At 50.1% G+C, this 13,378-nt stretch overlaps 1 protein-coding gene across 1 annotated transcript in view; it reads right to left on the bottom strand.

Annotated features, from left to right (window-relative positions):
- CELSR1 (cadherin EGF LAG seven-pass G-type receptor 1) overlaps nt 1–13,378 on the bottom strand; it is a 139,369-nt gene that overhangs the window by 75,214 nt on the left and 50,777 nt on the right. Inside the window, exon 2 of the mRNA XM_036760838.1 lies at nt 10,342–10,980. Within this exon, the coding sequence (XP_036616733.1) occupies nt 10,342–10,980 (639 nt within the window). The remainder of the gene's footprint in view (nt 1–10,341; nt 10,981–13,378) is intronic.

The following is a 13,378-nucleotide window of genomic DNA, read 5'->3' as shown; positions in this document are numbered from 1 at the left end:
GCTAGCGACTTTAGGAGAAATCAAGACATTATAAAACAGAACCAAAGGAATGAAAAAATGGAAGACAATGTGAAATATCTCCTGGGAAAAACCACTGACCTGGAGAACAGATCTAGGAGAAATAATGTAAAAATTATTGGACTACCTGAAAGTCATGATCAAAAAAAGAGCCTAGATATCATCTTTTGAGAAATTATCAAGGAAAACTGCCCTGATATTCTAGAACCAGAGGGTAAAATAGAAATTGAAAGAATCCACCAATCGCCTCTTGAAAAAGATCCCAAAAAGAAAACTCCTAGGGATATTGTAGCCAAATTCCAGAGTTCCCAGGTCAAGGAGAAAATACTGTAAGCAGCCAGAAAGAAACAATTTGAGCATTGTGGAAACACAATCAGGATAATACAAGATCTAGCAGCTTCTACATTGAGGGAACGAAGGGCTTGGAATAAGATATTCTGGAGGTCAAAGAATCACCTACCTAGCAAAACTGAGTATAATTCTCCAAGGAAAAATAATGATTTTCAGTAAAATAGAGGACTTCCCAGCTTTCTCAATGAAAAGACCAGAGCTGAATAAAAAATCTGACTTTCAAATACAAGAATCAAGAGAAGCATGAAAAGGTAAACAAGAAAGAGAATTCATAAGGGACTTACTAAAGTTGAACTGTTTTGTTTACATCCCTACATGGAAAGATGATGTGTATAGTTCATGAGAACTTTCTCAGTATTAGGGTAGTTGAAGGGAATATACATATATATATATAGACAGAGGGCACAGGGTGAGCTGAATATGAAGGGATGATATCTAAAAAAATAAAATAAAATTAAGGGATGAGAGAGGAATATATTGAGAGAGGAAGAAAGGGAGAGATAGAATGGGGTAAATTATCTCACATAAAAGTGGCAAGAAAAAGCAGTTCTGTTGGAAGGGAAGAGGGGGCAGGTGAGGGGGAATGAGTGAATATTGCTGTCGTTGGATTTGACTTGAGGAGGAAACAACATACACACTCAATTGGGTATCTTACCCCACAGGAAGTAGGGGGAAGGGGATAAAAAAGGGGGGATGATAGAAGGGAGGGAAGATAGGGGGAGGAGGTAATCAAAAGCAAACACTTTTGAAAAGGGACAGGGTCAAGGGAGAGAAGTGAGTAAAGGGAGACAGGACAGGACAGAGGGAAATATAGTTAGTCTTTCACAACATGATTATTGTGGAAGTGTTTTGCATAATGATACATGTGTGGCCTATGTTGAATTGCTTGCCTTCATAGGGAGGGTGGGTGGGAAGGGAAGAGAGGAGAGAATTTGGAACTCAAAGTTTTAAAAGCAGATGCTCAAAAAAAAAGTTGTTTTTGCATGCAACTGGGAAATAAGATATACAGGCAATGGCGTATGGAAATCTATCTTGCCCTACAAGAAAGTAAGGGGAAAGGGGATGGGGTGGGGAGGAGTGGAGTGACAGAAGAGAGGGCTGACTGGGGAACACAGAAATTATAATATATGCCATCTTGGAGTGGGGGGGAGGGTAGAAATGGGGAGGAAATTTGTAATTCAAAATCTTGTGGAAATCAATGTTGAAAACTAAAATATTAAATAATAAAATATGAAAAATTAAAAAAAAAGAAGTTCCCTTGTGGATCTAGACTGACAAATCCCCAGGCTACAAATGCAAACTCCACTGTGTCCTGGGGAATACACCTGATAAACTGGACCCTAGTCACAGAGCAGGGCTAGAAGTCACACATCTACACTGACAGGGTCCACTGCTAGTTTAGAGCCTAGAATCCCCCTGGGTCTCATGGAGAAAACATCTTTTTACTCTTCCCCAATCAGTTCACTCTCTCATTCTCTATGGCAGCTGTTCCAAACCTTCTCATCTCTCCTCAAGCCTCCCACGGCTCCACTTGCTGTTCCCTTTCAGGTATAGATGCTTGATGAAAAAACCAAGGCCATTCAGCTGAGATCACCCTCTCTTCTCTCCTCATTCCGAGGCCCTCAGACACCTCCTCCTCTTTCACACAGGCCTCCCACAAAGTAGTGGTCCTTCTCCTTCACAAGGCAGACCCCTCCATGAGTGCCTCCATCCTGGCCCTTACAGCCGTTTCCAGCCCCGCAGGTTTCCCCTTCTCTCTCTTGTCTTTAACATCTCGGGGCTCCATCTCTGATGCCCCCACTAGACTTTGGGCATCTTGAAGGAAGGGACCAGGTCTCCCTAATCTCGGCTTTGTCAGTGCCCATCACAGTCCCTTTCACTGAGTAGGAGCTTAACAGATAAATGTTTGGAATGAGATATGTGTCGATGTAGGCCTTTTTCTCTTCAGGTCCATGGCATTGTGCCATGGGTGTTAATTGCATGGAACTGAAGCCTAGAAATTGGAGGCCTAAGTGCCCTGGTCAGGATGGCTTGTCTCATGAAGGCAGCATTGCAGACGGAAGCCACTGACCCTCCCCAAGGAGATGTCTGTGGGGTGTAGGAAGTGGAAGGGCTAGGCCATCATTCTGAGGATGCTGAGGTGGGGGCCTCTTCTCTGGAGGAGGCATTCAGAGCCTGGGGCCTGTTCTTTGGAAAAACCTTCATCCTGCAGGAAAGGATTTGATCTTTTGGAAGCAGCCCAAAACCTTTCAGAGCCAAATCTGATGAAGGAGGTGGCGGCCAGGGCAGAGAGCACTAGCGAGTGTGGGAGATGACTACTGAGAGATTGCCTTCTGTGGCTCGAAAGCAGGACCTTAGGACAGACCCCTGAGAGGGGCTCTTCCCAAAGTCCTGGCCCTGAGGCCTCACAGGACCCTGGGGCTGGTGCCAGCAGGGAGGCCCACTGAGGCTAGAGACCTCCCTTCTGACTCTAGAGCCAGCTTCTCCCACAATCTCAGGCATCCCCTTCAGCCCTGGGAGGGAGGTGCTATTCTTGTCCTCATCACAGATATAGATAACGATATTCGGAGAAGAAAGGGAACACGCCCAGAGTCACACAGCTGGCATGTGAAGGAAGCAGGATTCCAACCTGGTTTTCCTGCTTTTCCCAAGCCCAGGTTGGCATCTCAGTGGGACAGAACTCCTTTGCTTTGGGGTGGTCTGTGTGTGCCCAGCTCCAAGTTTGGGACATGGTACATAGGAAGTACATGCCAGGACTGGAGGGGCCCTGAGGGCCAAAGCCTCATGCTCAGGGCTCTCAAACCCCCTCAGCCACAGATCACACCAATATCCCCCTTGCTGAGGTCCGTGGGTACAGACCAGAGGTAACCAGAAAGGGGGGAGGTGGCTGAGGGGTGAGACAGGTGGAAGAAAGGGCCTGAAACCTGAAGGCATCGCACCTGACTTCAAATCCCAGCTTAGGCCTTCATTCCCCTGTTCTAAGGCCCCTCCCAGCCCTGACATCCCCTGTTCTCAGGTCCTTCCCAGCTCTGAGTTCCAATATTGTAAAGAAGAGGGGAGTCCAGGGGGAGGTGAGAAGAGCATGGGAAGGGAAGTGGTTGAGACTTCCTACCATCTTCCAATACCCACACCCCCACAATTTACAAATAAGTGGATTGTTTGTTGGGCAGGAGGATGAGATGTCTTGGCATGTTGAATCCAGGATCCCAGCCCTGACTCTCCCGCTGACTGGCTGGCCTGGCTGACCTTGGGCCTCCCTGAGCCTCAATGCCCTCAGACAGCACCAGAATCAGTGTGTGCTGGTAAATGTTTAACAACCAGCTCCCTGGTTGTACAATAAGATGTACAGAGGGCATCCTTTGAAGTTCAATCTTCATTACAATGCTTTCTCCATCTCCAGCACTTTCTTGGTCTGGACAATCACCAAGACAAGAAATCAAGCCCAAACCTGAACCACCTGTTGATGAGTGTGGTGTGAAGGCTCACACTGACAGCTTAACAAGGATCTGAGCACTACACCTTCAGGGTTTAGAATCCCCCCTTTCCTTTTCTACTGTCAGTGACCTCCCCTGTTGGCAGAAGGCAGGTCCAGAGCTCAGGAAGGACATTAGGACAGGGAATATCAGAGGGAGAGGGGCCTTAGAACAGGGGATGTCAGAGTTGGGAGGAAACTTAGAACAGAGAATGTCAGAGCTGGGAGGGGGCTTAGGACAGGGGATGTCAGAGTTGGGAGGAAACTTAGAACATAGAATGTCAAAGCTGGGAGGGAACTTAGAACAGAGAATGTCAGAGCTGGGAGGGGGCTTAGGACAGGGGATGCAGAGCTGGGAGCCTGCTTAGGACAGGGGATGTCAGAGTTGGGAGGAAGCTTAGAATATAGAATGTCAAAGCTGGGAGGGAACTTAGAACAGAGAATGTCAGAGCTGGGAGGGAGCTTAGGACAGGGGATGGCAGAGGTGGGAGGAGGCTTAGGACAGGGGATGCAGAGCTGGGAGCCTGCTTAGGACAGGGGATGTCAGAGTTGGGAGGGAACTTAGAACAGAGAATATCAGAGCTGGGAGGGGGCTTAGGACAGGGGATGCAGAGCTGGGAGCCTGCTTAGGACAGGGGATGTCAGAGTTGGGAGGGAGCTTAGAACATAGAATGTCAGAGCTGAGAGGGAATTTAGAAAAGGGGATGTCAGAGCTGGGAGGAGCCTTAGAACAGGGAATGTCAGAGGTGGGAGGGAGCTTAGAACATAAAATATTAGAGCTGGGAGGGAACTTAGAATAGGGGATGTCAGAGTTGGGAGGAGCCTTAGAACAGTGGATGGCAGAGCTGAGAGGGGCCTGAGAACAAGAAATGTCAGAGCTGGGAAGGGCCTTAGAACAGGGGACAGCAGAGCTAGGAAGGGTCTCGGAAGTCTTACCTAAGCCCCTCATTTTTCAGATGGGACAACAGACACCCAGAGATATTATAGGAATGAGGGCCACCAGGAGCAGAGCCTTCTAAATTAGAAAGAATTCAAGGGCAGCTCGGTGGCTCAGTGTTTAGAGCGCCAGGCCTGGGGTCAGGAAGACTCATCTTGCTGAGTTCAAATCCAGCGTCAGACACTTACTAGCTGTGTGACCCTGGACAAGTCATCTCACCCTGTTTGCCTCAGTTTCTTCAACCATAAAATGAGCTGGAGAAGGACATGTCAAAGCACTCCAGTGTCTTTTCCAAGAACACCCCAGGTGGGGTCACAGAGAGTCAGACAAGACTGAACAATAACTGGCCGACAAGCTGCCTGAGGACCAGCTGGGCTCAGGACGGGAGGCTTATTACCGAGCGCCAGCTATAAAAACTTAGGACGGCATTTCTTAATGGCGGTGGGGATGGTCACTGATGCCTTTGGTGGCGGGAAGGCCCCACCAGGGCCGTGGGGATGTTGGGAGCACGGACAGTAACCTCATGACTCCAACTTCCCTTCGCCAGCACCCTGGAGAGAAAGGCATCCTGGCCCTGTGGCTGGCCAAGGAGACCTCCAGCATCCTTTGGAATTTTGTGACATTTTGAAAGGCCCCCAATTATTTCAGAAACACAAGAAGAGAGCTGTCAAAAGTAATTTTTTCTAGCATTAAATTCCACTTGCTTTTCCCGCAAGTTAAATTACATCCTTCCTCCATCCAATTACTTACTATCATGTCCCCTGCCCCTCTCGCTTCCTGCCCCACCGGATGGGAAGGTGAGGCATTCATTCCAACGTCTCCTTGGGCATGTTCCAAGCTCAAAACCACCGAGAGCCCCCATAGCCCAGCTTCCCCAACGAGCAGTAATACAAAACTCTCGAAGACAGAAGCACTTTCATCGGGCCTGGCCGATTAGAGTTACAGCCATGGGACCTTCCAGCTTCAAAGCCAAAGGCTGAGGGAGGCTGGGGCCATTGTTCTATGAGTGCTCCCAGGGAGGAAAGCCAATCACATTTGCGGAGCTGACAGGCTGTTCTTGAAAAGCCTTCTCACGGGCTCTGGCCGACCCCACTGCGGTGGTGCCCCTTCTCCTTGATGACAGATACACACTTTACCTGTCAGTATTCTTCTAAGTAGGGCCTTGGAAAGGAAAGCAACAAGGCGGCTCAGCCTGGGGACCCGCACCTCCACTGGGCTACCAGCGAGTACTTCTGGGGGCAGCTGCCCAGCACCACACATGGCACGCTAACGTGGGCTTCAGAGGATGGCTCAGCCACTCATCAGCTGCACTGCCTTGGGCAAGGGTCCCCAACTCTCTGGGCCTCAGTTTCTCCTTCAGAGGAAGAAACAGACCTAATGGAAAGAGGGTTGGACCCAAGGGGAGTCAAGGGACCTGGGTGTGAGTCCCAGCCCTGACAGGGTTGTATGACCCTAGGCAAGTCACCTGCCTATCTTTAAAAAGGGAATTACAGAACTCATACTAGCTACCTCCTGGGGGCCATGTTGTAGGGAAAGAGCATGGTCAAGCTTCCCACTCTCTAAAAGGGGGTACTATTGCCCCCATGGTCATTCCTGCCAGCTCCTGGAGGGCCACCATTCCAGACTCCCCAGAGCTCAGTCCCAAGCTTGCAAGTTATACAGTTCAGGTGGCAGGCATCCACTCCTCTTGGCACATTCTAAACTAACACAAAAGGAGGCAGAGAGTAAAGAACCTGCACCCAGGAGCCAGGAAGCCTAGGCTCCGGCTTCAGGACTGGAGGGGAACCAGTCACTTATTCAGCACACATTGATTGACTATTGAGTCTCAAACCACTGGAGATTCCAACACAAAAATGGGATGTTCCTGCTCTCGAGGAGCTCTACTCTTTCTTGGGAGTGGGGAAGAAGATGACAGACATACCAACGAGAAAATGAAGAACATTAACAAACTGAGTCCCAAGTAAGTCCTGGAGAGCGGGGAGACCCCTGATGATGGAGGGATCCAGAGAAGTCTGAAGCGGCACTTCACGGGGAAATTTCCTCATCTCTAAAGTTGGGACAATAACCTTGAGCCTCATGTTCCTTGTCTGCACAGGTGGTTATGATAAACTGAGCCATGATATCAGGACACCCATAATATCTCAACATCTAGTCTTAGGAACTGAGGTCATGGGGAGAGAGGACTCTCACCTACTTGGTACTAGACACTAATTTGATAACTTTGGAGATGTCCAAGCCAACAATGGGAAGGTCATTGGGATCAGAAGTATCAAAGAAGGGGTCTACAACATTCTCTCCAAACTAGATTAAATGTAATCGGGAAATAATTAACAAAATAAATAAAAATACAACAGAACAAGGATATGGTTAATTTGTGGTGGCCCCTAGGGATCCTTATGCATGGGGCAGTGACCCCCGGTTTCTATCTGAGTCTGACACCACTGATCACACTGATGTAGCAGTCATGGGCTCTTCATCTTGGGAGGCACACAGATACCATATCCAACCTGTGACCTTCCTCTTCAGCATCCCCACCCAGGAATCATCCTACTTGAGCATGAAGACCTCCAAGGATGGGAACTCACTAGGCTTCTCAAGGTAATCCATTCCACTGGTAAATCCACAGAATTCATCCAAATGGGTTGGTCTACTACCACCCTGCTTCCTGAATTGTTAAAACTCGGCGAGGGGTGGTACCCATCAGTTGGGGAATGGCTGAACAAGTTATAGCACACACATGTGAAGGAATGCTACTGTAGTGTAAGAAATGATGAAGGGGATGGTTTCAGAAAAACCTGGGAGGACCTGCATGAACTGATGTAGAATGAAGTGAGCAGGACCAGGAGAACAATGCACCAATAACAACACTGTAAAGATGAACCACTTTGAAAGTTGCAACTCTGATTGACACAACAACCAACCACAATTCAAGAGGTCCCATGGAGAAGCATGCTGCCCATCTCCAGACCGAGAGCTGACGTGCTCAGAGGCAGATTGAGAAGGATTTGCTTTAGATGCGGCCAATGTGGGAATTTGTTTTGTGGACTATTCATGTTTACAATAGCTTTTTTTTCTCTTGTTTTCTCAGTGGGAGAGGAGGAAAGGAAAGTAGAAGGGAGAATTCAGACCTGGAAATTAAATGGAAGAAAGGAGGGAAGGAAGGAAGGAAGAGAGGGAGGGAGGGAGGAAAGAAGGAAGGAAGGAAAGAAGGAAGGAAGGAAGGAAGGAAGGAAGGAAGGAAGGAAGGAAAGAAGAAAAAACTTGGCTGGGCTGGGATCTTGGGAGGCACTCAGGATAGAAGACAGGCAGTCAGTGTAGATACATGCCTGTACTCCCTTAATTCTGTTCACTAGGATTACTGCTCCACCAAATTACTCTTCTCTTTTCTTCCTTCTCTTCTGACTTAGAGTGGGAAGGAGGCTCAGGATTCAGGCACAAGGACAGGAGGAGAAGACAGAAGGTCTAGGGGCAGCCCATCCTATTCCACTGTTCCCCACTCCAGTCCAGCTGTTTCCGATCACTTGTTGAGACCCCCATGAGCCCAGGTATTCCTGAACTAGACTTCCCTAACCACTGATCCCCTTCTCGGCTCTCCCAATTCCTGGTCGCCCTCTCTCTTCCTGCTGCTAAATGCCAGCTAAGTCTTTAAATCCACATCCTCTACCAGGCAGATTTCTGTTATGTGCCGGGCAAAACATCCCAGTCCCAGATAACAACAACAAGCTGACTTCTCCTAACATGTTTGTGCTAAACACATCAAACAAGATCATGGAGATATCCCAAAGTTATCTCCGGTATGTGCCGAACACCAGCCTAATCCACCCTGAATGCTCCTTGAAAGAGTAGATTATCATCTGGTGAAATGGTCAGAAGCTGGCTTCCCAGATGGCCGGAGTTTCCTGTCCCACATTTTACCAGGGAGGCAGCAGGTATAGTGAGCTGAGCTCTGGATTCGGACTTGAAGGAACCTGGATTCAGATCCTGGCTCTACCCCTCACTGCCTGTGTGACCTTGAGTGAATCACTGTGCTCTCAGGGACGATGATTGTTCCAAATTAGACTTCAGGAAACAGACTCGTCCTGCTGGCCGGAAATCCCCGTGCTAAGAAAAGGGAGCCTTGTGAGAGCCGCTGCACCACCCCTGAACACCCACCCCAACAGCGTGGGAGAAGGACGGAGAGAGAAATTTCCCTGAAAAGGCCAGATTTGGGCCTGTCCTTGCCACTTCTTCTCTGTGTGACCTTGGGCAAGTCACTTCTGTGGGTATCAGTTACCTCACCTGGAAAATGGTCTCTAGGGTCCCTCTCAGTTTAAACAGCCTATGCTCTTAAGTTCTTCCCAACTCTCTTTCTAACGCTCTTATAAACAAAGTCAGAATGCCCCTCCCCCCCTTAGGGACATAATTAAGGGGGGTGGTTTTCTTTAGTCTTCATGTAAGAAAAAACTTCCTAATTATGGGGGGGGGCAGGGGCGGGGGCAAGACCAAAACCAGAATGGGTGTGGACAAAGGAGTCCAAGGAAGCACCCAAGCTTCAGGTACCACCTCCTCCTGGAAGCCTTTCCTGATTCCCTCCCTAGGGAAAAGACTTGGTCTATACTTCTCTGTGAACTTGCTGTTCCCTCCAGTAGAGGGCCAGGATTTCCACCACTTAGCACAGTGCAGGCACAGAACAGCTGAGCCAATGTTTGATGGCTCCCCCCTCCCCCCATGACTGATGGATGAAGGTGTAATTGTCCTCATTGGACAGAGCCTTGGGAAGTGACTGTCCCAAAGTCACACAGACAGATGGGTCAGATGAAGGAACGGAACCTTAGAGAGGTGCACCCACCTGGAGCAGGGGCTATGACCTTGGCTTTGGGTCATTCTTCTTTTTTTTTATATTTTGATGATTGTATTTAACACAATTTGTTTCCTTGGGGACCCCGTGATCTTATTTGATGTATTTCAGAACATGCTCCTGGAGGCTTCTCCTGACTTTCTGCCCAGGGGATTCAGGGTGAAGAGCCTTAGACTTAGAGAAGCATCCAATTAAGAACCATCAGAGGGGCAGCTAGGTGGCGAAGTGAGTAGGGCACCGGCCCTGGAGTCAGGAGGACCTGAGTTCAAATGCGGCCTCAGACACTTGACACTTACTAGCAGTGTGACCTTGGGCAAGTCAACCCCAATTGCCCTGTCTTCCCCCCTCAAAAACAAACAAACAAAAAAGAACCATCAGAGACCCTGGCCATCACACCTAGGTCCCCCCACTGGTTCTGCAGAGAAAGAAGCTGAGACCAAAGGGGTCTAAAGCAATTCTCCCAAGAATGCTCAGGCAAAAAGCAGCCGAAGCAGCATTCGAACCTTGGTCTCCTTCCAATCCACCCCATCACCTGGGCCTCCACAACTAGGAAATATCCGCTGGGAATTCAAAGCCAGGCATGTACCTGCGCGCCCAGCCCGCTCTCTGCTCTCTCTCCCTTCCCCTCCCCACCCCACCCCTAACCCTCTGTATACTCGGATCTCCTTCGAAGGAAGCCCCAGCACCTTTGGGCTCTGCACCCAGGCTGGAACCTCAGCCGCCTACCTGTGTAGTCAGGGTGGCAGGCGCAGGTGTAGCCTCCCTCGCGGCTCCTGCACAGCCCGTTGCTGCCGCACGGGTTAGAGTAGCACAGGTCGATCTCGGTCTCGCAGTAGTCCCCGGTGAAGCCCGGGGGGCAGCGGCACCTCAGCCCGCTGATGGGGTGGATGGGCCGGAAGAGCACGGTGGTGGAGCTGATGAAGGGCGCCGAGCTGTCGAACTTGAGCACCGACACGCATTTCATGTAGTTCTCACAGGGCTCGCGCAGGCAAATGTTGTCGTCGAAGGGCAGCACGCGCTGGGTGGAGATCATCCGCAGAAGGGTTCTGTTCAGATAGATCTGCTCCTGGAGGTCCTCGGACGGGAAGAAGCGGTTCCGGACGCCTCCGGGCAGCAGAGCCGAGAAGGTCACGTTGAGGATGTTGGAGCTGACGTCCGTGTCGTTCTGGACGTTGAAGACGAAAATGCCGTCCGTGGTGGTGGACAGTACTGCGGCGACGCCCTCCACGAAGAGGGACAGCAGGGGGGATAGGAACTTCTCCTGCGACATGTTCTCCAGACGCACGGTGATGCTGTTGGTCAGCATGTCGTCTGTGATGATGGTCACCCGCAGGGTGCAGAGGGCAGTGACACTGTGGATGCCATCTGCAAGACAGAGACACCAGGCTTAGGTGGGCAAGTCTCCCTACCTTCTCTGCTGAGATGGCGGACTATGGATGCGAGACACTGCGTACAATACTGGACTTAGTGGAAATGTTGGTTAATTTTGCTGAACTGTTATTCTCTCTCTCTCTCTCTCCCTCTCTTTCTCTCTCTCTTTCTCTTTCTCCCCCTCTTATTCCTAATTGTAAGGAATGGTGGGGGGGGGAGTATATTGGGAAATTAATATGACATAAAAACAGGAAATCAGTAAAAATATTTTTTAAATAATTTCCCAAATTCTTCCACCCAGTCTAAATTCTTAGGATAAGAGAGCTCAGTACCAAGGCACATGTAGGCTGGTATGTTGACCAATCCATCTATCCATCCATCTATCAATCAATTGGAAACTTTTCTTAGAGCATTAATAAAAATGATGCAGCTTTCAGTAGGATTCCAAATAATGGAATCATTGAGTGCCTCATGGGAACCACCCAGACAGGAGGCACAAGACCTGGGCTAAGACACAGTCTTGGCCTCCAGGGAACTCTGGGCCTAATTTAGAAAACAGACAAGACTGGCTGGGGCTAATGATGACCAGTGCCTAGATCCAAGCCTCTGGGTATGTGGGCCGGCCAGGCTGGGTGATCTATGATCCTAGCAGCTGCTCTTGTGGCCTTTACTCCCCGGCACCCCTGTGGCACCCCCGTGACACCCGTGCCCCCCCACACACACACACTCCCATCCCCCCTCACTTGGGTGGTCTCATAGAGGGCATGGACTCAGAAAGGACCCCCCAGGATTCCATTTCAGGCACTCACTGAGGGGTACTGGGGAAGGTTAGTTTTGAGGGTCTCCCTTCCATCTAAGGAGCCCAGTGGGATTGAAACCAAAGACTGCCTGAGGTGGAAGAGGCCTTGGGATAGCACAGAGTCTGGCCCCTCATTTACAGGTGGAGAGATTCCCCTGGAGTCCCACACAGAGCTATGGACAGAGCTGGGGCAGGAGGCATATCTCTGGCCTCCCTCCCTGTGGAACATGAGAGCCTCTCAGGTAATTAAGTGTTAAATTGTGTCATGAAAACCATGGGCTTTAGGGCATAGAGCAAATTTCCTGTTTAAACAACACAGAAACCAGCCCCATTCATCCTTCTCTAGTAGGGACATGTACTCGAAAGGAGGACAGTGGCTATTTACAAAACACACACATTCACACACACACGCACACACACACACATCCCATAGATTCCATGTTCCTGACTTTCAGAAATCCTCAGCATCAAACCTAGGGATGGGAGATGGGAGATGGGAGACAGCAGCATAGTGTAGAGGGGACCGAATAGCACCAACACCTCTCAGCCTGGATTCAAATCCTGAGTTGTCCATTCCCTAACTGTGTGACCTCAGGCAAGTGCTTCCCATCTCTGAGCTTCAACTTCCTCACCTGTGAAATGGGGTCAGAGTACTGGTAATGATCACACTGTACAGAAAAATGCAATGTTTTTTGGGACACGCCTCACTTGGGGAGCAGTCAGGCTTGGCATAGCCTTCCCTTTCCCATATGCTGCTGCTGAGTCTGGCTTGACCCCCGAAGGAGCATGCCTAATGTGCCCCCTGGCCCCCAACACTGCTGAGGGGCCACCTTCTACATGGGGCCCTTCCTGAGCTTCCTCATCGTTGAGGCTCCCCAACCCACCAAGGCCCCTGAAATGGCTTTGTATCTTGTGCCAGCTTTTCTGGGCTGGGAGGAATGGAAGCTCCCTGAGGGAAGCCCGAGCTCTAGAATCCTGTCACCTTGGGCTCCCCTCATTGTTCAGCTAACTGGAGCTTGCAGGAGGAAGGAACCGGACAAGAGTGATTATCATTTCAGCGACCTCTCCTGGATCTCCGGGCCACTCATAATGGGCACCCCGGCTTCTGAGGAATGACAGAAATGTGCCAGAGCTGTCTGCCCCAATGACCTGGAAAGGAAGACATTCCCCAGCCTCCACGGGTGCTGCCTGCCCTGGCCTCCATCCACCTTGGGAGCCAGGGCCCTGACCCTGTCAATCAGGGTTATGGTCCTTCCCTCCCTCCCTCCCTCCCTCCCTCCCTCCAAGGGTCTGGGCAGGAGCAATCTGCTGCTGCTGCTGCTGCATCTGGGGATGCTCTTTCTCATCCAGACGCAGAGGGAGTGTTCAGGGAGCTGCAGAATGAGTCATTAGTATTCAGTACCCCATCCTTTCCCTTTGGACACTGCCAGGGCTGCCCCGGGGGCTGGCACCCACCCCACCCTGCAGCCCATGGAGGATGGGATTGGGCCCCTCTCCTAAGAACCAAAACAAAGCCTCTCAGCCCCGAATACAAAGCTCTTTGAAATAAAGAACTTAATAGAGAATTAGTTAAAAATGAGGAGACTAGATCCC

The sequence above is a fragment of the Trichosurus vulpecula genome, chromosome 5 (genome assembly GCF_011100635.1).
Source record: "Trichosurus vulpecula isolate mTriVul1 chromosome 5, mTriVul1.pri, whole genome shotgun sequence".
In the NCBI taxonomy this organism is placed as follows: domain Eukaryota; kingdom Metazoa; phylum Chordata; class Mammalia; order Diprotodontia; family Phalangeridae; genus Trichosurus; species Trichosurus vulpecula.
The sequence above is the reverse complement of the archived record's forward strand: the minus strand, read 5'-3'. Positions and strand labels throughout refer to the sequence as shown.